The sequence below is a fragment of the Chlorocebus sabaeus genome, chromosome 20 (genome assembly GCF_047675955.1).
Source record: "Chlorocebus sabaeus isolate Y175 chromosome 20, mChlSab1.0.hap1, whole genome shotgun sequence".
Taxonomy (NCBI): domain Eukaryota; kingdom Metazoa; phylum Chordata; class Mammalia; order Primates; family Cercopithecidae; genus Chlorocebus; species Chlorocebus sabaeus.
Window position 1 is genome coordinate 126,848,351 of NC_132923.1, and position 24,667 is coordinate 126,873,017.

Genomic DNA, 24,667 nt, shown 5'->3' on the forward strand with positions numbered 1-24,667 from the left:
TTAAAACTTCTTTTTTTTTTTTTTGAGACGGAGTCTCGCTCTGTTCCCCAGGCTGGAGTGCAGTGGAGTGATCTCAGCTCACTGTAAGCTCTGCCTCCCGGGTTCACACCATTCTCCAGCCTCAGCCTCCAAAGTAGCTGGTACTACAGGTGCCCGCCACCATGTCTGGCTAATTTTTTGTATTCTTAGTAGAGACAGGGTTTCACCATGTTAGCCAGGATGGTCTCGATCTCCTGACCTTGTGATCCGCCTGCCTCGGCTTCCGAAAGTGCTGGGATTACAGGCATGAGCCACCGTGCCCGGCCTAAAATTTCTTATTCAACTAATTCATATATATAGATCTAGAACATCACAAGGTAAAAAAAGCCAATAATGAAAACCAACAGCCATCAATCATATATCCCACTCACCATCCCTTCCATCCAGGTCCCTAAGGCAACCACTTTTAACTTTTTCAGCTATTTCTTCTGGTAGTTTCTACCATAACTCTATATTATGTGCTTATAATGCCATCTCTGAATTTATCCCACTTAAACAGTGCCCATTGACTTTCTTTTATGATCTATAAAGATTAGCTCTCATACCCTTTCACTACCTTCTCCCAAACTGCCCAATACAGTTTATCTCCAGACTATGTTGAAAATCATTTTCTCCCACAACTTCGAAGGCATTGCTTCTAGATTCCAACGTTAATGGCATGAAATCCAAAGCCACTTCTAATTCCGGAGGTTTTGAATGTCATTTTTTTTCGTGCCTCGAAGCCTGTAAGGTCTTCTCTTTGTTCGCAGTGTTCTGAAATTTCACAACGCTGTCCTCTAGTGCAGCTTTGTTTCCATCTGTGATGCTGAGCATGGGGCAGGGCCTTTCTGTCTTGAAACTCGTAACATTCAGTTCTAGCAAATGTCCTTGAATTCTTTTATTGATGATTTTCTGCCTTCCATTTTCTCTGTTCTTTGGAAATGTCTATTTTTTTTATTATTATTATTTTTGAGACACAGTCTCCCTCTCTTACCCAGGCTGGAGTGCAGTGGCACGATCTTGGCTCACTGCAACCTCCACCTCCCAAGTTCAAGCAATTCTCCCGCCTCAGCCTCCCAAGTAGCTGGGACTATAGGCATGCACCACCACACCCAGATAATTTTTGAATTTTTAGTAGAGATGGGGTTTCACCACGTTCGCCAAGCTGGTCTCAAACTCCTGGCCTCAAGTGATCCACCTGCCTCAGCCTCCCATGAGCCACCGTGCCTGGCCTGAAAATGTCTATTATTTAGATCTGAAGCATCTAATCATTTTTTCTGTATTTTCCACCTCCTGCCTTCATGCTCTAATTTCCAGATAGCCTCAACTTCATTCTCCAATCTGCCTAGTTTTCATTTGTGCCGTTACACTCTTAATTTCCAAGAGCCCTATCCTCTGAATATTCCTGTTTACGGTATTCTACTCGTTTCCCCAACAGATTATCATCTCTATTTCTCTACCAATATTCATGATATATTTTAAAGTTTCTTCAAAAAGAGCTGATAGGACAGGTTGAGTGGGTAGGTAGGGTTTGTGGCCATCACTGTTCCATAACCTGTCAGTACTGCAGGTCTTTCTACTTGAATTAGTCAGACTCCACAAGAATGTATCCTACAATTTCCTGCCTATATAACAGAATAGTTAAGAGCCTATGCTCTGAAGTTAGCTGCCTGGCTTCAGATTGCAGCTCCAACTGCATGACCTTGGGCAACCTAACTAACTTAACCTTCCTTTTGTCCCAGGTTTTTTTTCTTTTTTTTGAAACAGAGTCTTGCTCTGTCACCCAGGCTGGAGTGCAGTGGTGCGATCTCAGCTCACTGCACCCTCTGCCTTCCGGGTTCAAGTAATCCTCCCTGCCTCAGCCTCCCAAGTAGCTGGGAAGCTGGGATTACAGGCGAGTGCCACTACACCTGGCTAATTTATTTATTTATTTTTTTTTTGAGATTGGAGTCTTGCTCTGTCACCCAGGCTGGAGTGCAGTGAGTGGTGCGATCTCGGCTCACTGCAAGCTCCGCCTCCTGGGTTCATGCCATTCCCCTGCCTCAGCCTCCCAAGTAGCTGGGACTATAGGTGCCCGCCACCACGCGCAGCTAATTTTTTGTATTTTTAGTAGAGACAGGGTTTCACTGTGTTAGCCAGGATGGTCTCAATCTCCTGACCTCGTGATCCACCCGCCTCAGCCTCTCAAAGTGCTGGGATTACAGGTGTGAGTCACTGTGCCTGGCCTAATTTTTGTACTTTTAGTGGAGTCAGGGTTTCACCTCATTGGCCAGGCTGGTCTCAAACTCCTGACCTTAAGTGATCCATCTGCCTTGGCCTCCCAGAGTGCTGGGATTACAGGCGTGAGCCATCATGCCCACCTTGTCCCAGTTTTTATCAATCTTAAAAAGGAGAAAATACTACTACCCACCTCCTGATTGTTGTGCGGATTAAATGAAACAATACAGATCCAGGACATACAACTACATTTGGCAGGCCAGGCACAGTGGCTCACACCTGTAATCTCAGCACTTTGGGAGGCTGAGACGGGCGGATCACCCGGTCAGGAGACCGAGAACATCATGGCTAACATGGTGAAACCCCGTCTCTACTAAAAATACAAAAAAATTAGCTGGGCGTGGTGGCGGGCACCTGTAGTCCCAGCTACTCGGAAGGCTAAGGCAGGAGAATGGTGTGAATCCGGGAGGTGGAGCTTGCAGTGAGCCGAGATCGCACCACTGCACTCCATCCTGGGCAACAGAGCGAGACTCCATCTCAAAAAAAAAAAAAAAACAAAAAAAAAACCCACTACATTTGGCAAATAGCAAATATGCTATGAATATAGCTATTATGAATGTTGCATATTATGCTACTAGAATTGTCTTTTGTTTTTTGATTTTTGAGACAGTATCTCACTGTTGCCCAAGCTGGAGTACAGTGGTGCAATCTCAGGTGACTGCAACCTCCATCTCCCAGGATCAAGTGATCCTTCGACCTCAGCCTCCCAAGTAGCTGGGACTACAGGCATGCACTGGCTATTTTTTTTTTGTATTTTTTGTAGAGATGGGGTTTCGTATATTGCCCAGGCTGGTCTCAAACTCCTGGGCTCAGAATCTCGAAGCGAACCTGCCCACGGTGGCCTTCCAAAGTGCTGGGATCACAGGTATGAGCCACTGTGCTCAGCAAGCAATTTTTTTTTTTTTTTAAATCAAGAAAACATCAATTTCAAATGGTTTAACCTACAATTGCTATTCTATTCAATCTGGTTTTTTCCCAGAGGATTTTCTTCCTGGAACTCTCCTCCTATCTAGATGAAAAATCTCTATTTGTGAAGCTATTATTCTGAAAACTTCTTCGTCTCTCTCCTGGGTTAGATCCCCTATATATTTCTCTTTGCTTTCTAATTTTTCTGGAGCATATCCTCAAGCAGTTTCAGATAAAAGGTTGACCTCCCACACACCCTTTATCATGAAACTACTTGAGAATATGCTCCAGTAGGATGCGTGGGAGATCAAGTAAGTTTGATGATGTCGTTATTCTTCCTTCAATGATTAATGGCTTGAGAGAATTCTTTTCAACTCAATAACTTCAAATTTTTTTTGGAGGGGGGGACTTAGTTTCACTCTATCGCCCAGGCTGGAGTACAGTGGAAAGATCTTGGCTCACCGCAACCTCCGCCTCTCAGGTTTAAGCAATTCTCCTGCCTCAGCCTCCTGAGTAGCTGGGATTATAGATATCCGCCATCATGCCTGGCTAATTTTTGTATTTTTAGTAGACACAGGGTTTCACCATGTTGGCCAGGCTGGTCTTGAACCTCAGACCTCAGCTGATCTGCCTGCCTCGGCCTTTTAAAATGTTGGGATTACAGGCTTGAGGCACTGTGCCCAGTCCAAAAATTTTTTGAAATTATTTTCTTTTAAAATTATACAGGCACTTCTACATTATTTGCTGGCATTCAACATGGCTGTTGAAAGTCCGATGTCATTCTAATCCTTGTTCCTTTATATGTAACCTGCTTTTTCTAGAAGATGTGTAGTATATTATCTTATCCCTAGTACGCTGCAATGCCCAGTGATGAGTATCTTTTTCATTCATTGTAGAGAAACTTTGAATCTCAGACTCAATTCATTTGGTTCTAAATTATTTCCTTGATAAATGCTTCCTACTAGTTTTCAATAAGTTAAAAAAACAAAAACAAAAACTTTGCTATTGTAAAGGTTTTCAAAATAAAAATTTTTAAATAATTTTCTCTTTTTTTTTTGAGACTAAGTCTCACTCTATTGCCCAGGCTGGAGTGCAGTGGCGAAATCTTGGCTCACTACAATTTCCATTTCCTGGGTTCAAGCGATTCTCCTGCCTTAGCCTCCTGAGTAGCTAAGATCACATGCGCCTGCCACCATGCCCAGCTAATTTTTGTATTTTTAGTAGAGATGCGGTTTCACCATGTCGGCTAGGCTGGTCTTGAACTCCTGACCTCAGGTGATCCGCCTCCCTCAGCCTCCCAAAGTGTTGGGATTATAGGCGTGAGCCACAACGCTCAGCCAATAATAAGTATTTATAAATAATTTCTTTTTGTTTTCAGATGGAGTCTCCCTCTGTCACCCAGTGTGGAGTGCGGTGGCACAATCTCAGCTCACTGTAGCCTCTGCCTCCCGGGTTAAAGCAATTCTCCTGCCTCAGCCTCCAAAGTAGCTGGGACTACAGGCATGGCCCACTATGCCGGGCCAATTTTCATATTTTTGGTAGAGACGGGGTTTCGCCATGTTGGCCAGGCTGGTCTTGAACTCCTAACCTCAGTGATCTGACTGCTTCAGCCTCCCAAAGTGCTGGGATTACAGGCATGAGCCACCGTGCCCAGCCAAATACTTATAAATAAATTTTTTTTTGAGAAAGGATCTCAGTGTGTTGCCCAGGCTGGAGCCCAGTGGCATGATCATAGGTCACTGCAGCCTCTGCCTCCTGAGCTCAAGTGATCTTCCCACCTCAGCCTCAAAATAGCTGGGACCACAGGCACATGCCACCGTGGCTCATGTCTGAAAGTGGTGGGTCTCACTGTTGTCAACGTGGGTCTCAGATTCCTGGCTTTGCCTTGGCCTCCCAAAGGGCTGGGATTACAGGCATGAGCCACTGTGCTTGGCCTTCAAAATAAATATTCTTGGCCAGGCGTGGTTGCTCACACCTGTAATCCCAGCACTTTGAGACGTCAAGGCAGGGAGATCACTTGAGGCCAGGAGTTCAAGACCAGCTTGGCCAACATGGTGAAGCCCCATCTCTACCAAAAATAGAAAATTTAGCGAGTGTGGTGGCGCACACATGCAATCCCAGGTACTCGGGAGGCTGAGGCAGGAGAATCACTTGAATCTGGCAGGCAAGGGTTGCAGTGAGCCGAGACTGTACCACTGCACTCCAGCCTGGGTGACAGAGTGAGACTCTGTCTCAGAATAACAATAATATAAATATAAAAAAGTAATAAATATTCTTATATATCCAAAGTATGTCTTAAAAATAATCATTCTGAGATCTTTTTTTTTTTTTTTTTTTTTTGAGACAGAGTCTCACTTTGTCGCCAAGCTGGAGTGCAGCGGTACAATTTCAGCTCACTGCAACCTCTGCCTCCTGGGTTCAAGCGATTCTCCTGCCTCAGCCTCCTGAATAGCTGGGACTACAGGTGCATGCCACCACGCCCAGCTAATGTTTGCAGTTTTAGCAGAGACAGGGTTTCACCATGTTTGCCAGGATGGTCTTGATCTCTTGACCTCGTGATCCGCCTGCCTCGGCCTCCCAAAGTGCTGGAATTACAGGCATGAGCCACTGTGCCCGGCTCTGAGATCTTATAAATATAATTCCAGGGACATAATCTTGCTCAAAGTATTTTCAAAACTTTTGGGGAATTTTTTGTAGAGCTTGAAACTTTTGTTGTTTTTTTTTTAGACAGTCTCACTTTGTCACCCAGGCTGGAGTACAGTGGAACAATCTCAGCTCACTGCAACCTCTGCCTCCCCAGCTCAAGTGATTCTTCTGCCTCAGCCTCCCGAGTAGCTGGGACTACAGGTGCGTGTCACCACGCCTGGCCAATTTTTTCTATTTTTAGTAGAAATGGGGTTTCACCGTGTTAGCCCAGGATGGTCTTGCTCTCTTGATCTCATGATCCACCTGCCTCGGCCTCCCAAAGTGCTGGAATTATAGGCATGAGCCACTGCACATGGCTGCTTGAAGCATTTTTAAAATTAACATAGAAATAAAGCAAATGACAACAAACACATCAGCAGTTATATGCTACTTTTTAGTTTATAAAAATAAAAGCATAGAATACTTTTATTTTTTCTTTTTGAGACAGGGTCTTGTTCTGTCACCCAGGCTGGGAAAGCTGGGAGGTTTAGCTTGAACATGGCTAACTGCAACCACGATCTCCTGGGCTCAAGGATCCTCCTTTCTCAGCTTATCGTGTAGCTGGGACTTCAGGCACACATCACCACACCCAGCTAATCTTTCTATTTTTGGGTAGAGAAGGAGTCTCATTTTGTTGCCCAGGCTTTGCTTCCCACTTTGGGAAGTAGAGGTGGGAGGATTGCTTGAGCCCAGGAGTTCAAGACCCAGGGCTCAAGTGATCCTCCCACCTCTGCTTCTCAAAGTGCTGGGATTACAGGCGTGAACCACCATGCCTGGCTTTATAAAAATACTTTCGGGCCGGGCGCGGTGGCTCACGCTTGTAATCCCAGCACTTTGGGAGGCCGAGGCAGGCGGATCACAAGGTCAGGGGATCGAGACCATCCTGGCTAACACGGTGAAACCCCGTCTCTACTAAAAATACAAAAAAATTAGCCGGGCGCGGTGGCGGGCGCCTGTAGTCCCAGCTACTCAGGAGGCTGAGGCAGGAGAATGGCATGATCCCGGGAAGCAGAGCTTGCAGTGAGCCGAGATAGTACCACTGCACTCCAGCCAGGGGGACAGAGCAAGACTCCGTCTCAAAAAAAAAAAACAAAAAAAAAACAACTTTTGGCCAGGTGTGGTAGCTCACACCTGTAATCCCTGCACTTTGGGAGGCCTAGGTAGGTGGATCACTTGAGGCCAGGAGTTTGAGACCAGCCTGGCCAACATGGTGAGATCCTGTCCCTACCAAAAGTATAAAAATTAGGCAGGTGTGGTGGCTGGTGCCTGTTATCCCAGGTACTCAGGAGGCTGAGGCAGGAGAATTGTTTGAACCTGGGAGGTGGAGGTTGCAGTGAGCCTAGATCGCACCACTGCACTCCAGCCTGGGGGACACACCAAGACTCCATCTTGGAAAAAAGAAAAAAATAGGCCGGGCGCGGTGGCTCAAGCCTGTAATCCCAGCACTTTGGGAGGCCGAGGCGGGTGGATCACGAGGTCAGGAGATCGAGACCATCCTGGCTAACATGGTGAAACCCCGTCTCTACTAAAAATACAAAAAACTAGCCGGGCGTGGTGGCGGGCGCCTGTAGTCCCAGCTACTCGGAGGCTGAGGCGGGAGAATGGCGTGAACCCGGGAGGCGGAGCTTGCAGTGAGCCGAGATCGCGCCACTGCACTCCAGCCTGGGCGACACAGCGAGACTCCGTCTTAAAAAAAAAAAAAAAAAAAAAAAAAAAAAAAAAAAAAAAAAAGAAAGAAAAAAGAAAAAAATAAATAGTGGGTTAAAAATGAATCTGGAAATTAAGGCTATGCAATGCCTCACTGTGTACGTCTATGACTTGGCAATACTCAAAACACCTGTGTCAAGACTGTTCATTTGTAGCCTAATAGTAGTAAGACATAACTGTTAGGCTGACCAGCTTGCTTTTGTTCAGATTTGATGCTCTCAGTGGACAAAGCTAGTGAATGGCACATCAGGGCAAGAATTTAGGTTTCCGGACTCTTAAGCTCTCTCCCCAAGAAGAAAACTGGGAGATAAACCAGAACAGTATAGATTGGAACCGAGCCCTATCATAGCTAAGGAGTTTAAAAATATCAACTTTAACCCCTTGGACAATGGGAACCTTTGAAGGTTTCTGAGTAAAGGAGTGACAACAGGGTTCTCAAAATAATATGACATGGGTGTTAAAAACCCTTATTTGGGCCGGGCGCGGTAGCTCATGCCTGTAATCCCAGCACTTTGGAGGCCGAGGCGGGTAGATCACGAGGTCAGGAGATTGAGACCATCCTGGCTAACACAGTGAAACCCCGTCTCTACTAAAAATACAAAAAAATTAGCTGGGCGAGGTGGCGGGCGCCTGTAGTCCCAGTTACTCGGGAGGCTGAGGCAGGAGAATGGCGTGAACCCAGGAGGCAAAGCTTGCAGTGAGCCGAGATTGCGCCACTGCACTCTAGCCTGGGCGACAGAGCGAGACTCTGTCTCAAATAAATAAATAAATAAATAAATAAATAAATAAATAAATAAAAATAACCTTTATTTGGTTGCGTGATCTTGATTTGATCTCTTAACTGTGTCTTTAGGTTCTTCATGGATAAAATGGAGATAACGAGAAGGCCAATCTCAGTTACTTTGAGGATTAATTCTGAGGATAACACATAGCAAGGGGCTTAGCATATTGCCTGGCACAGTGTTAAAATGAATGGTAGCTGTTATTTTTGAGGAAAGTGGTGTTACTGATAATAGTGATGATATACAATTCATTGGACGGGGTGAAACAAGATAGGAGAGGCAGCCACAAATAGTCAGTGGAAATGGAAGTAAGAAATATACTTGGGGTCCAGGTGCGGTAGGTCACGCCTGTAATCCCAGCATTTTGGGAGGGCGAGGCGGGTGGATCACCTGAGGTTGGGAGTTCAAGGCCAGCCTGACCAACATGGAGAAACCCTATCTCTATTAAAAATAAAAAATTAGCCAGGCATGGCGGCGCATGCCTGTAATCCCAGCTACTTGGGAGGCTGAGGCAGGAGAATCGCTTGAACCTGGGAGGTGGAGGTTGCGGTGAGCCAAGATCACGCCATTGCACTCCAGCCTGGGCAACAAGAACGAAATTCTGTCTCAAAAAAAAAAGAAAAAGAATTATACTGGGGCCTTCTCGAAAGAAGGCAGAGTGGTGGGATCACAGGAACACTGCTAACTGTTCTTAGGGAATAAAGAAGGTTCAGTAGTGGTCAGTAGAGCATTAGAAAAAAATGAGTTCATCACTAAGAATGATTTAAATGTCTTACCTTTCAGTTATCATCCCAAGTATGATACCAGGATTCACCTGGGGTTTGGACCCATACCTTTTATCCCTACCCCAGGCCCCCAATTTCCATAAAAACTACCTGTGGTATTACGGGATGGGGTGATGAATGTGACACGCCCATAGTACCCTGAGGCCTACAGAGAAATCAGAGTATCCACCAGCCACTGAGCACGCTCTCAAAGACTGGTGGAGGGGCTGGGTTTAGCTGGCGTCTATCAGACAGCTGGCGTCAGACATCCCCGGCCATCTCAGGTTTCAGATACTATTCCCAAGAGAGAGATGGAAGAAGGGTAAGGCTGAGTTCAAGAGGTATGGATCCTCAAGGGAGCTGCTGCAGTTCTGAAACAGACTTCAGGGAAGGAAGGAACAAAGAGTTTTAACCGTATCCTTGGGGATGAGCTCAGGTTTCCATGTGATGCCCAAGGGATGCAGAGGGGCTGGGGAAGCTGATCTCTCAGCATAAAGGAAGCTGTCTTTCTCCCTTGTTACATCTATAACTTGTCTCAAATATCCAGCTCAGTTCCATTAACTGTTAACACAGCCAACTTGAGCTCAGACAAGACTCTAAACCTTCAGAGCCACAGAAGAGTCAAGGTTACAGTGAGCGCCTATTGCTGCCAAAGGTGGGTTTTAAAGAACTAGGATCTGTCCCTTTCCTGAAGAGTACTTCCTTCATATCCTTGCAGGGCACATGCGCATAGGGGGGTTGTGGCTGGTTGATGAATGGGTGCAATAGTTTGTAAACTCTAACAGGACTGCCCTGGGTCCTCCTTGTCTTGCTCCAGGTGCTCTGGGCCCAGTGTCACCATGATTCACTTCTGTTTGGCCCACACAGCCTATCGCTTGCACTGCTGGCTGCCGAGAACTCACCAGCTCAGGCTGTAAGTGTCCCTCCCCAGCTCACCGTGACAATAAGGAGTTCATTTCTTTCTGTGGCAGTCTTGAGGCTTCACATTTACTTTTAATTTTAAAATTGCTAATCTTTGGCTGGGTACAGTGGCATGTGGCTGTAGTCCCAGCTACTCGGGAGGCTGAGATTGAGCCACTGTGCTTTGGCCTGGGTAGTTACTGATCTTCATTATTATTATTATTATTATTATTTTCTTTTTTGGTAGAGATGGGGTCTCGCTGTGTTGCCCAGGCGGGTGTTGAACTCCTGGCCTCAAGTGATCCTCCCACCTTGGCCTCCCACGGTGCTGGGATTAGAGGCATGAGCCACCACACCTGGCCAAAATCACTGATCTTTACATTTTAAAAACACTGAGGTGTAAATATTAACATAACATTAAGCCAGGTTTTTTTGTTTTTTTTTTAAGAGATAGGGTACCGCTCTGTTGCCTAGGCTGCAGTACAGTGGCACAATCATTGCTCACCGCAGCCTTGAAATCCCAGGCTCAAGAGATCCTCCCACCTCAGCCTGCCAAGTAGCTAGTACTACAAGTATATGCCATTACTACTGGCTAAAAAGTCAGTTTTTTAAAAAATCAACTTTTCAAAAACAATAGTAATTCTGTTTGGCTCTCCCTGTAACATATTTCAGGATGCTCAGTATTAAACCTGTGTTGGCTAAGAGTTAAATGTGGCTGACCTCACCACCTCTCAGGATTTACATCTCTAAAAGGATGCTATTCCTTTCAAAAACAGTCACTTCAAGCATGTAGCTATGTTCTTGTTCCAACAGTGCTGCCATTAAATATTCTTGGGGGTATATTTTGAAATTGCATATTCTTTTGAGTACCTTCACTGGGGATAAGTCTGTCTTTGGAGGGTATATTTGATTTCTCTGAATGCCCTAAAGTTATTCAGTGCTAAACCCAATTAATAAAATAATCAATGTGAATTTAATAGTTTACAGTGAAGAAGGGAGTTAGAATGATTAGTTAATGGGAAGATTTTCTTTCTTTTTTTGGGGGGTTGGGGTACGGAGTCTCACTGTCCCACAAGCTGTAGTGTGGCAACATGTGATCTGGGCTCACTGTAACCTCCACCTCCCAGGTTCAAGCCATTCTCCTGCCTCAGCCTTCTGAGTAGCTGGGATTACAGGTGCGCACCACCCCACCATGCCTGGCTAATTTTTGTAGTTTTAGTAGAGACGGGGTTTCACCATGTTGGTCAGGCTGGTCTCGAACTCCTGACCTCATGATCTGCCTACTTTGGCCTCCCAAAGTGCTGGGATTACAGGCGTGAGTCACTGCACCCAGCCTCTTTTTTTTTTTTTTTTTTTTTTTTTCTTGAGATAGAGTTTCGCTCTTGTCCCCAGGTCGGAGTGCAATGGCATGATCTCAGCTCACTGCAACCTCCGCCTCCCGGGTTCAAGCAATTCTTCTGCCTCAGCCTCCTGAGTAGCTGGGATTACAGACACCCGCCACCACGCCCAGCTAATTTTTGTATTTTTAGTAGAGATGGGGGTTTTACCATGTTGGCCAGGCTGGTCTCAAACTCCCAACCTCAGGTGATCCACCTGCCTTGGCCTCCCAAAGTGCTGGGATTACAGGCTTAAGCCACTGTGCCTGACCAAAATTTCCTTATATGCCATGGAAACTACATACATGTAATCTCAAAAGAATTTCAAAAATGTTTTGAACAGTAACAATTTTCATCTGGTTGTACAAATTGTGGTAGGTAGATTAACTGTCAGTTAAGAGTCTGTTTCCTTATTTAAAAAATGGAAAACCATAGTCCTACGTCATAGGATTTTGTGCATATTAAATTAAGTAATGCATGTAAAATGTTTGACACATTTGTCTACCAATTATGAATATTGATAACTTAGTATTACTTGCAGGTTGTTTTACATTAATTTACAGTCATGATAAAGGAACCAAGGTTCTAAAGATTCCCTAAAGATCAGTATCAACAGGCTGGGAGCAGTGGCTCACGCCTGTAATCCCAGTACTTTGGGAGACTGAGGCCCCATCTCTACTAAAAATACAAAAATTAGTCGGGCGTGGTGGTGTGCTTCTGTGGTCCCAGATACTCAGAGGCTGAGGCAGGAGAATTGCTTGAACCCGGGAGGCAGAGGTTGCCTTGAGGCGAGATCACACCATTGTATTCCAGCCTGGGTGACAGAGCAAGACTCCATCTCAAAAAAACAAAACAAAACAAAACATCAGTATCAACAAAGCCTGCTACATAATAGGAGATCAATAAGTAGTAACTATTATTAATATTCTTATTGAAGTATTATTAGAATTTTATTAGAATGCAATGGATCTCAATTCATCTTCATTATGTTTAAAACTTTATCTCTGTAGTTAAATGTAACATTATCACCAAACAGAACCTGAATTTGGTTTCTGGAAGCTATTTCATCACTCAACAAGTAATGTAAAATGTAACTCACTGTGTCCCACGCAGCCGGGTGACAGCGTTCTTGGTTGGAATTACCACCCTGGTTCTCCAGTTCTATGTTCTGCTAAGGTAGGTTCTTATACTTGGCAGCTCAACACGCATTTCTCACCTGTGGACACAGCTTGGGTGCTCTCTGGGATTTCTGCTACGTGTTTAATCACAGCCTGCCCCATTTTTTCTGCCCCTGTTATCAAGGGCAATCACCGACTTCACTTTGAAAAGCCAAAAATCTCAATACAGTGAAGATAGCTGTGGGTAAACTGAGTTTAACTTTTAATCCACACTTACTTCTTCTGGTATAGAAAGCCATTAAATAGGAGACAACGAGGGGACCAATGTCTCAACTTACGGATTCCCTGGAGACCAGTCCCAACAGTCTAGCGTTAGCTAATGTCTGCAGGGCTAAGAGTGACAGGCACGCCCAACCTGATTATTACTTAATATGTTCTTTCAGATTCTGTCTTGGAAATTATTCTTAGCAGACACAGTCAATTAATAACTTTAATTCTAAAAAAATCTGAAAACTGAGAATCTACTTAAGTGAGGGGGAGGGACAAGAAGCTGCAATACTCCTTATAATTAGCCAAATTCAAACTTACCAGCTTCTATTACAGGAAGTCCGTGTAAAGTAAGTCATTTTTTCTTACTACAGGTCAGAATTCCCATGAAATAGTTTTTCACCAAAATCGCAAATTAACATGAATTTAAAAAATGGTAAACAAGGGCCGAGTGCAGTGGCTCACACCAGTAATCCCAGCACTTTGGGAGGCCGAGGCAGGTGGATCACGAGGTCAGTAGTTTGAGACCAGCCTGGCCAACATGGTGAAGCCCTGTCTCGCATGGTGGCGCATGCCTGTAATCCCAGCTACTCAGGAGGCTCAGGCAGGAGAACTGCTTGAACCCAGGAGGCGGAGGTTACAGTGAGCCAAGATCACTGTACTGCACTCTAGCCTGGGTAACAGAGTGAGACTCCATCTCAAAAAAAAAAAAAAAAAGGTAAACAAGACTGGGCGCAGTGGCTCACACCTGTAATCCCAGCACTTTGGGAGGCTGAGGCGGGCTGATCACCTGAGGGTGGGAGTTTGAGACCAGCCTGACCAACATGGAGAAAACCGTCTCTACTAAAAATACAAAATTAGGCCGACGTGGTGGTGCATTCCTGGAATCCCAGCTACTCAGGGGGCTGAGGCAGGGGAATTGCTTGAACCCAGGAGGTGGAGGTTGCAGTGAGCCGAGATCCCACCATTGAACTCCAGCCTGGGCAACAAGAATGAAATTCCATCTCAAAAAAAAAAAAAAAAAAGGGCCGGGCGCAGTGGCTCACGCCTGTAATCCCACCACTTTGGGAGGCCGAGGCGGGCGTATCAGGAGGTCAGGAGATCGAGACCATCCTGACTAACACAGTGAAACTCCGTCTCTACTAAAAAATACAAAAAAATTAGCTGGGTGTGGTGGCAGGCGCCTGGAGTCCCAGCTACTCGGGAGGCTGAGGCAGGAGAATGGCGTGAACATGGGAGGCGGAGCTTGCAGGGAGCCGAGTTCACGCCACTGCACTCCAGCCTGGGCGACAGAGCAAGACTCCGTCTCAAAAAAAAAAAAAAAAAAAACGAAGAAAAGGAAAAAAAAGAAGAAAGCCAGGCGCAGTTGCTCATGCCTGTAATCCTAGCACTTTGGGAGGCCGAGGCGGGTGGATCATAAGGTCAGGAGTTCGAGACCAGCCTGACTAACATGGTGAAACCTCATCTCAACTAAAAATACAAAAATTATCCAGGTGTGGTGGTATGTGCCTGTAATCCTAGATACTCAGGAGGCTGAGGCAGGAGAATCGCTTGAACCTGGGAGGTGGAGGTTGCAGTGAGCCACGATCACAACATTACATTCCAGCCCGAGTGACAGAGTGAGACTATGTCTTAAAAAAAAAAAAAAAAAAAATGGTAAACAAGGCCAGGATCAGTGGCTCATGCCTGTAGTCTGAGCACTTTGGGAGGCTGAGGAGGGCAGATCACCTGAGGTCAGGAGTTCGACACCAGCTTGGACAGCATGGTGAAACCCCATCTTTACTAAAAATACAAAATATTAGCCAGGTATGGTGGCGCACGCCTGTAATCCCAGCTACTCAGGAAGCTGAGGCATGAGAATCACTTGAACCCAGGAGGTGGAGGTTGAAGTGAGCTGAGGTCGTGCAACTGCACTCCAGTTTGAGTGACAGAACAAGACTCTGTCTCAAAAAAAAAAAAAAAAAAGGTAAACCAATCACTTGAGGTCAGGGGTTCGAGATCAGCATGGCCAACATGATGAAACCCCATCTCTATTAAAAATACAAAAGTTAGTCAGGCGTGGTGGCATGTCCTGTAATCCCAGCTACTGGTAAGGCGGAGGCACAAGAAGTGAGCAGCGATCGCAGCACTGCACTCCAGCCTTGGTGACAGAGGAAAATTCTGTCTCAAAACAAAACCAAAAAAAAAAAAGAAAAGAAAGAAACATGGTAAACATTATTTATTTACCAATGATGACATTAATAACTCTTACTTTTATGGACTATTTTGTAGCATTCATTTACAGTAACAGTGAAGGAACCAAGGTTCTCAAGAGAAGTGAGTTGCCTACAGCCCAGATGAACCCAGTGCCAGAATAAGAATTAGAGTTCAAGGATTAATGCCTTCTGGTGTTATGCTTATACCACAGATTTCTTGTAATAAGTAATAAATTAATGTATCACCTCGTGTATTGACTTTTAGGCCCAGATCCTCCCGATATTGCAGCCAACCTCTCCTGTACAACCTGGTTGGTAATATCATCTTTACCTTCTTCACAATTGGTAAGTGTGCAGTTATCTGTCAAGCATTTATTAGGTATCTACTACAAATAGTAGCCAGACACTGCTAGAACAAAAATTGGTAGGACAAAGCTCTCTGCTCTTCAGGAATTCACGGACTAAAATTTAAAAAACAACTCACATCTAAAATTCAGGTGAAGGGAATCTTCAAAAACTTCCTAAGTATCTCTTTTAGTTGTTCTTTTTTTTTTTTTTTTTTTTTTGAGGTAGAGTTTACAGGTGTGAGCCACTGTGCCTGGCCTCTCTTTTAGTTGTCCTATAATTTGAGTACGTAACCAAATTAAATTAAATACAAATTTCTTTTATTTATTTTTTTTGAGACAGAATCTTACTCTGTTGCCAGGCCGGAGTGCAGTGGCATGATCTTGGCTCACTGCAACCTCTACCTCCTGGGTTCAAGCGATTCTCTTGCCTCAGCCTCCCGAGTAGCTGGGATTACAGGCACACGCCACCACACCAACCTAATTTTTGTATTTTTAGTAGATATGGGGTGTCACCATGTTAGCCAAGATGGTCTTGATTTCCTGACCTCATGATCCGCCCGCCTCGGCCTCCCAAAGTGCTGGAACTACAGGCATGAGCTACCATGCCCGGCCCAAATTCCTTCTGCTATAAAATTATTTAGTGTTATAATATTAAAGTATCAGGTTTTTTATTCAATAAATAGTTACTGATCAAGAGATGATTCTGGGTAGAAAAACAAGGACAATGGCAACTTGAAGTCAAAAAGTGATATAGGGCTGGGTCCAGTGTCTCTTGCCTGTAACCCCACCACTTTGAGGCTGAAGTGGGAGGATCACGTGAAGTCAGGAGTTCAAGACCAGCCTGGGCAACATGGTGAGACATCATCTCTACAAAAAATAGAAAAAGTTAGCTGGGCATGGTGTCATAGTCCCAGCTACTTGGGAGGCTGAAGTCAGAGGGTCACTAAAGCCCAGGAGATGGAGGTTACAGTGAGTCATGTCATTGCATTCCAGTCTGGGTGACAGAGGGAGGCCCTATCTCCAAAAAAAAGGACACAGAGTTGGTCTCTGTTCTCAACATTCTGAAATGTGGAGAAGTTTAAGAATATTTTAGCTAATCTATCTTAATCATATTTTCCTTTGAATGTGCTTTTAAGTGTGATGTATGGGCCGGGCGTTGTGGCTCACGCCTGTAATCCCATCCCTTTGGGAGGCCGAGGCGGGTGGATCACCTGAGGTCAGGAGTTCGAGACCATCCTGGGCAACATGGCGAAACCCCTTCTCTACTAAAAATATAAAAATTAGCTGGGCATGGTGGCGCTTGCCTGTAGTCCCAGCTACGAGGGGGGCTGAGGCAGGACAATAGCTTGAACCTGGGAGACGGAGGTTGCAGTGAGCTAAGACTGTGCCACTGCACTCCAGCCTGAGCAACAGTGCAAGATTCTGTCTCAAGGGAAAAAAAAAAAAAAAAAAAAAGTGATGTATGATTTCAGCAAAAACTATGTCTGAATTTTTTAAAATGAAAAAATAGGGCCAGGTATGGTGGCTCACGCCTGCAATCCCAGCACTTTGGGAGGTCAAGGCAGGTGGATCACCTGAGGTCTGGAGTTCAAGACCAACCTGGCCAACATATAAAACCCTATCTCTACTAAAAATACAAAAATCAGTTGAGCGTGGTGGCACACACCTATAGTCCCAGCTACTTGGGAAGCTGAAGCTGAGGCAGGAGAATTGCTTGAACCCGGGAGGCAGAGGTTGCAGTCAGCCAAGATCACGCCTCTGCACTCCAGCCTGGCAACAAAGCAAGACTCCATCTTAAAAAAAAAAAAAAAAAAAGACCGCACACAGTGGCTCACACCTGTAATCCCAGCACTTTCGGAGGCCGAGGTGGATGGATCACAAGGACAGGAGATCGAGACCATCCTGGTTAACACAGTGAAACCCCGTCTCTACTAAAAATACAAAAAAATTAGCTGGGCGTGGTGGTGGGTGCCTATAGTTCCAGCTACTCAGGAGGCTGAGGCAGGAGAATTGCTTGAACCTGGGAGGTGGAGGTTGCAGTGAGTCAAGATCGCGTCACTGCACTCCAACCTGGGCGACAGAGCAGGACTCCGTCTCAAAAAAAAAAAAAAAAACCCGTGCATACAATCTATATCAAAGGAAAAATTACTTTGCTTAGACTGGCATTTCTGTTCCACAGCAGGAAGGGAAGGAAACAAACTGCATTTAGGTTTGCATTCAAGAATATATTTCTAGCCAGGCACAGTGACTCACACCTATAATCCCAGCACTTTGGGAGGCCAAGGTGGGCAGATCACCTGAGGTCAGGAGTTCGAGACCAGCCTGGCCAACATGGTGAAACCCTGTCTTTACTAAAAATACAAAAAATTACCCAGGTATGGTGGTGTACACCTATAATGCCACCTACTAGGGAGGCTGAGGCAGGAGAATCGCTTAAACCTGGGAGGAAGAGGTCACAGTGTGCTGAGATTGCACCACTGCACTCCAGCCTGAGTGACAGAACAAGACTCTGTCTAAAAAAAAAAAAAAGATTATGTTTCTGAGATTATTAAACCTAAAAACTGATAACTGATGCTGTTCCTCTGTCCTTTTAGGTTTTACTGTGCTGTTTGTTCAGATGGAGCCAGTGCCACGCACGCTGAGGTGGATGTTTTCTGCGTTTGGTGTGGGATCCTTCAGTGAAGGAGTCTGCACTGTGGTGTTAACAGTTTTGGCAACAGACTGTGTATGTTTTTAAACCATGAATTTCTAAAGGCTTATCTTAATCTGAAAGTTTGGCTGTAAATAATATGTCTTCAATATTTATTTTCTACTGACACCAAAAGTAGAGATATGTGAAGATGGAATTCCTCATTAGGCACATGTCACAGTTAAAACATTTCACTGTTCGAAAAGTAGTTAAGATATTAATCAACAGTGAAACAGGCCAGGCACAGTGGCTCACGCCTCTAATCCCAGTACTTTGGAAGGCTGAGGCAGGTGGATCGCTTGAGCCCAGGAGATGAAGACCAGCATAGGCAATGTGGCAAAACCCCATCTCTACAAAAATTACAAAAATTATCTGGGCCTGGTGGCACGTGCCAATATTCCCAGCTACTTGGGAGGCTGAGGCAGGAGGATCACGTGAACCCAGGAAGTCAAGGCTGCAGTGAGCCATGCTCACACCACTACACTCCGGCCTGGGCGACAAAACAACATCATGTCTCAAAACAAACAAACAAAGAAACAGTGAAGGTGAAGCTGTTGGATTGGGTTTGGCGCAGTAAATAGCAAGACTCCTATTTCTTGCTAAATTGGCACCTTCATTTAAATCCTTGTGGCAAAACATTTTTAACACATGTTCCAATTAAAAGACAAAGTATTCCTCATAGTACCTTTTCTCTCTCAAATATAGGAAAAAACCACCCCTGAACTTTACTACTTGTCTGTGCTGCTGTCGGTGAGCAGCTTAGCTTCTACAGGTAAGCAAGAAAACTTCACAAGTAACCTATCCTTGGCAAAGGCTTACCAGTCCTTTGAGGCAATAACTACTCAACTGGCATTGTGACTGTGATGTTGCAAGGGGAATATTAAGCTTTAGTTCCTTTTTTTTTTTTTTTGAAACGAAGTCTCACTCTGTTGCTTAGGCTGCAGTGCAGTGGCGTGATTCTGGCTCACTGCAACCTCCTTCTCCTGGATTAAAGCGATTCTTTTGCCTTAGACTCCCCAGTAGCTGGAATTAAAGATGTGTGCCGCTACGCCTGGATAATTTTGGTATTTTCAGTAGAGATGGGGTTTCACCATATTGGCCAGGCTAGTCTTGAACTAACTCCTGACCTCAAGTGATCCACCCGTCTTGGCCTCCCAAAGTGCTGGGATTATATGCGTGAGCCACTGTGCCCAGCTGCCCTAGTTCCTCTTAAAGCAAGAGATCCAAGAAGCTAAAAAGCATGAAAAGTAAAGCAAAGCAAACAAGGGGAGAGGACGGTTAGGATGGGATATGAAAAGCCATCCTTCTCATGTTACTCCCACTGCATTTAATTAGATCCTATCTATTCTTCATCCTGTAGTGCTTTTCTTATGCCTGGGGCTGATCTGGTGGGCCAGGGTGACCTGTCGAAGGCCAGATGCTAACCCAACAGTTTGAACCATCTGGGTCCTGTGTTTCCTGAGATACACGTCTCTAGCAGGCTGGGCCTATCCCAGCAGCCCTGGCACCTATCAGCAATCGCACGACCATTTCCTATCCTGCTATTTCAGCTGAACAGCAGAGCCAATAATAGGAAACATGTCAAAATCAGGCATTTAGTAGAAAACTGCGTTATGCCAGGCACAGTGGCTCATGCCTATAATCTCAGCACTTTGGGAGGCCAAGGCGGGCGGATCACTCGAGGTCCAGAGTTCGAGATCAGCCTGATCAATATGTCGAAACCCTGTCTCTACTAAAAATACAAAAATTAGCCGGGTGTGGTTGCAGGCACCTGTAATCCCAGCTACTTGGGAGGCTGAGGCAGGAGAATCACTTGAACCCGGGAGGCGGCAGTTGAAGTGAGCCGAGATCGCGTCACCACTCTCCAGACTGGATGACAGAGCGAGACTCTGTCTCAAAAGAAAAAAAAAGAAAGCTGCATTTAAGTATTAAGGAGCACTCACTGACAATGGATAAAAAGAAACAGTTCCACTGAAATCACAGGACTGACATCATAACCCAATTCATTCCAAATAAAGATCTCCTATCAAATACTTTCACAATGATTATTTTGACTTTCTAAACCTCATGTTTTGTTCAATGAAGTTAAGTGGCATCAGCTGGGAGATTGCTATAGAAATAAGTGCTGAAAAAGAGGAAGGAAAATAGAAGTCTTAGTAACAAACAAAAGTTTAGTTTCAAAAGACCCTAGTGATTCAGATTGTGTATTTGAACAAGGTCAATTTACTGCTTCTTTAAAAATGCAGGCCGAGGCCGGGCGCGGTGGCTCAAGCCTGTAATCCCAGCACTTTGGGAGGCCGAGACGGGTGGATCACGAGGTCAGGAGATCGAGACCATGCTGGCTAACACGGTGAAACCCCGTCTCTACTAAAAAATACAAAAAACTAGCCGGGCGAGGTGGCGGGCACCTGTAGTCCCAGCTACTCAGGAGGCTGAGGCAGGAGAATGGCATAATCCCGGGAGGCGGAGCTTGCAGTGAGCTGAGATCCAGCCACTGCACTCCAGCCTGGGCGACAAATCGAGACTCCGTCTCAAAAAAAAAAAAAAAAAAAAAAAGAATGCAGTGGGGCGGGATGTGGTAGCTCATGCCTGTAATCTCAGTACTTTGGGAGGCCAAGGTGGGCAATCACCTGAGGTCAGGAGTTTTTTTTGTTTTTTTTTTTTGAGATGGAGTCTCGCTCTGTCGCCCAGGCTGGAGTGCAGTGGCCGGATCTCAGCTCACTGCAAGCTCCGGCTCCCGGGTTTACGCCATTCTCCTGCCTCAGCCTCCTAAGTAGCTGGGACTACAGGCGCCCGCCACCACGCCCAGCTAGTTTTTTGTATTTTTTTAGTAGAGAAGGGGTTTCACCGTGTTAGCCAGGATGGTCTCAATCTCCTGACCTTGTGATCCGCCTGTCTTGGCCTCCCAAAGTGCTGGGATTACAGGCTTGAGCCACCGCGCCCAGCCGAGGTCAGGAGTTTGAGACTAGCCTTGCCAACATGGTGAAACCCCGTCTCCACTTAAAAAAAAATACACACACACACACACACACACACATATATACATATATACACATATATACACACACACACATATATATACACACACACATACATATATATATATATACACAAAAAAAGAAATTAGCTGGGCGTCTTGGTGTGTACCTATAATCCCAGCTACTCGGGAGGCTGAGACAGGAGAATCGCCTGAACCCAGGAGGTGGAGGTTGCAGTGAGCAAAGATCACGCCACTGCACTCCAGCCTGGGTGACAGAGTGAGAGTCCATCTCAAAAAAAAAAAAAAAAAAAAAAAAAAGGCAGTGGAAGATTTTAGAGTAAAAACAATCACAACCTCCCCCTTATAGATTATAACAACCTGCATCATGACAGCTAACTGTTTTCCAGAGAAAATAGCTAAAGTGACCTCCATTGTGTTTTGTCTTTTTTTTTTTCTTTTTTGAGACAGAGCCCTGGTCTGTTGCCCAGGCTGGAGTGCAGTGGTGTGATCTCAGTTCACTGCAGGCTGGTCTCAAACACCTGATGTCAGGTGATCCACCTGCCTCAGCCTCCCAAAGTGCTGGGATTACAGGCCTGAGCCACCATGGCCAGCCGTGTTTTGTCTTTTTACTTCTGTGTATATTTAACAATTCTGGGCCAGGCACAGTGGTTGACGCCTATAATCCCAGGTTTTTGGGAGGTCAGGCAGGTGAATCACCTGAGCTCAGGAGTTCGAGACCAGCGTTGCCAACATGGTGAAACCCCGTCTCTACTAAAAATTAAAAAAAATTAGCTAGGCTTGTGACGGGTGCCTGTAATCCCAGCTACTTGGGAGGCTGAGGCAGGAGAATCACATGAACCCAGGAGGCGAAGGTTGCAGTGAGCATTGCACTTCAGCCTGGGCAACGAGAGTAAAACTCTGTCTCAAAAAAAAAAAAAAAAAAAAAAATCTGAAGTATTTTTGGTAGAGACTAGTTACTCCCAAATGGTCTCAATGTCATTAAGGACTGGATACAACTTTATTTTGAGACAGGGTCTCGCTCTATCACCCAGGCTGGAACGCAATGGCATAATCACTGCAACTTCCACCTCCCGGACTCAAGCGATCCTCCCACCTCAGTCCCCACCCCAAGTAGCTAGGACTACAGGTATGCTCCACCAGACCTGGCTACTCTTTTGTATTTTTTTGTAGAGATAAGGTTTCACTATATTGAAAGGTTTCACCACACTGGTCTTGAACTCCTGGGCTCAAGCAATCCGCCCACCTTGACCTCCCAAAGTGTTGGGATTACGGGCATGAGCCAGCTCGCCTGGCCGACAACTCCATTTCTTGAGAAAAAGAACAGAACCAATGGGCAAGAAGAACATATTCAGTATAAAATCTCCCAAAGCATCTCTGACAGGCGTAGCACCTGAACAAATGGAAATGACTGTTCATCTGTTTTCTTCTGGACAGGAGGTTACCTAATATATACCCACCATCCTTTGAAACCACCAACATTTTCTGAGCACCTTCCACATCCCAGACACAGTACTAAGATAGGAATTAGAAACGCGAGCAATCACACAATAAGAATGAAATTCCTTTGAAGTAATTATATTACCATGATTAACAGAAATTATTTAGAAACAACATATTCCCTAGACCTCATCAACCACTACAGGGCTCTGAGCAGAGGAGGGACATGATCTGACTTTTTTTCTTTTTTTTTTTTGAGACAGAGTCTCACTCTGTCACCCAGGCTGGAGTGCAGTGGCGCGATCTCGGCTCACTGCAAACTCTGCCTCTCGGGTTCACGCCATTCTCCTGCCTCAGCCTCCCAAAGTAGCTGGGACTACAGGCGCCCACCATCATGGCCAGCTAATTTTTTGTAGTTTTAGTAGAGATGGGGTTTCACTGTGTTAGCCAGGATGGTCTCGATCTCCTGACCTCATGATCTGCCCACCTCGGTCTCCCAAAGTGCTGGGATTACAGGTGTGAGCCACCGCACCTGGCCCCGATCTGACATATTTTTTAGACAGTGTCTCACTCTGTCACCCAGGCTGGAGTGCAGTGGCGCCATCTCAGCTCACTGCAACCTCCACCTCCTGGGTTCAAGCAATTCTCCCCTCTCAGCCTCCTGAGTAGATGGAATCACAGGCACGCGCCACCATATCCAGCTAATTTTTGTATTTTTGTATTTTTAGTACAGACAGGGTTTCACCATGTTGGCCAGGATGGTCTCAAACTCCAAACCCCAAGTGATCTGCCCACCTCAGCCTCCCAAAGTACTGGGAATCCAGGCGTGAGCCACTGCACCCAGCGAGAATGTTCTAAGCAAAGGTAATAGTGCAAGAGTCCCAAGGCAGATGCGTGCCTGTCATGCTGCAGGAAGAGATGAAGCCCAGCATGGCTGGAACAGAATAACTAAAGGAGGAGGAACAGCAGATACAGAGAGGAAGAGGAAGACACTGCAGGGCTTTGAGCAGAGGAGTGACATGATCTGACATATTTTTAAGGATCTCGCTGGCAGTTGAAGCTGAAAACAGAATGTAGGGAGAGGCAAGGGTGCAAGTGAAGACACAAGATGGGAGGCTCCTACAATAATCCAGGTGACAGGTGATGCTGACCCGGCCCTGATAGTGGCAGCAAAGTGGTAAGACGTCATTCGATTCTGGGTGTGTCTGGAACATACAGCCAATGTGATTTGCAATGGATGGGATGTGGGCAGTGAAAGGAAGAAGAGTCAAGGATGACTCTAGAAGTTTTTGGCCTAAGCAGCTAAAAGAACAGCACTACCTTTATCTGAGAAGAGAATCACAGCGAAGCATGATGGCGTGTGCCTGCAATCCTAGCTACTTGGGACCTTGAGAGCTTGTTTGGAGGTTCTAGCAGGGGAACACAACTACTTACATACCCTTGACCGAAGACCAGTCCTCCTCTATTGGGGATGGTCGTTCTCTTCCACTGAGTGTGCAGCTTCTGGAGGAACATACATGGAGCAGTGAGGGAGGAAGGAGACACCGGCCTAGCCAGCCAGATCAGCCGGATCAACCCCGGTGATCAACGGGGTGAGAGACGTCACAGCCAGATTGCCCTCACATCCTACTTGGGAGGCTGAGGTGGGAGGATCACCTGATCACGCCATTGCACTCCGGCCTGGGTGACACAGCAAGACCCTGTCTCCAAAAAAAGAGAAGAGAAAGATGTCCATGGAGTAGGCTTGAGGGGACTATCAGGAGTTCAGTTTACAGAGAAGTGAAGTTTGAGACATCTATTAGATATCCAAGTGGTAACACGAAGTAGGCAAATGGAGAACAAACCCAAGTTCAGGGGAGAGGTGCAGACACACAACAGCCTAGAGATTTGGGTATATATGCATATAGATGGTGTATCTGTCTGCTTAGGCTGTCATACTAACACAGACTGGGTGACTTCAACAACAGAAATTGACTTTCTCACCGTTCTGGAGGGTAGAAGCCCAAGATCAAGGTTTTGGCCAATTTGGTCTGTGGTGGCAGCTCTGTTCCTGTCTTGTACATGGCTGCCTTCTTGCTATGTCTTCACATAATCTTTCTTCAGTATGTAAGGGTAAGGGGCAAACTCTCCACTCACTCTTCTGATAAGGACACTAGTCCTATCGGATCAGGGCCCCACACTTATGACCTCATTTAACC

The 24,667-nt window shown here is 45.6% G+C and overlaps 1 protein-coding gene across 5 annotated transcripts in view; it reads right to left on the reverse strand.

The window, feature by feature from the left end:
- Positions 1 to 24,667, reverse strand: part of NMNAT1 (nicotinamide nucleotide adenylyltransferase 1) — a 44,486-nt gene that overhangs the window by 15,705 nt on the left and 4,114 nt on the right. The window contains exons 2-3 of one of the 5 annotated variants that reach the window (XM_037985060.2): positions 24,126 to 24,169; positions 23,908 to 23,972 (exon numbers count right to left, since the gene is read on the reverse strand). The exons of 2 other annotated variants lie outside the window; for them this stretch is intronic. In XM_037985060.2, the coding sequence (XP_037840988.2) occupies positions 23,908 to 23,972; positions 24,126 to 24,169 (109 nt within the window). Of the gene's footprint in view, positions 1 to 23,907; positions 24,170 to 24,667 lie in introns of all 5 variants that reach the window. 2 more of the 5 variants (XM_037985061.2, XM_037985062.2) reach the window with 2 other exon arrangements.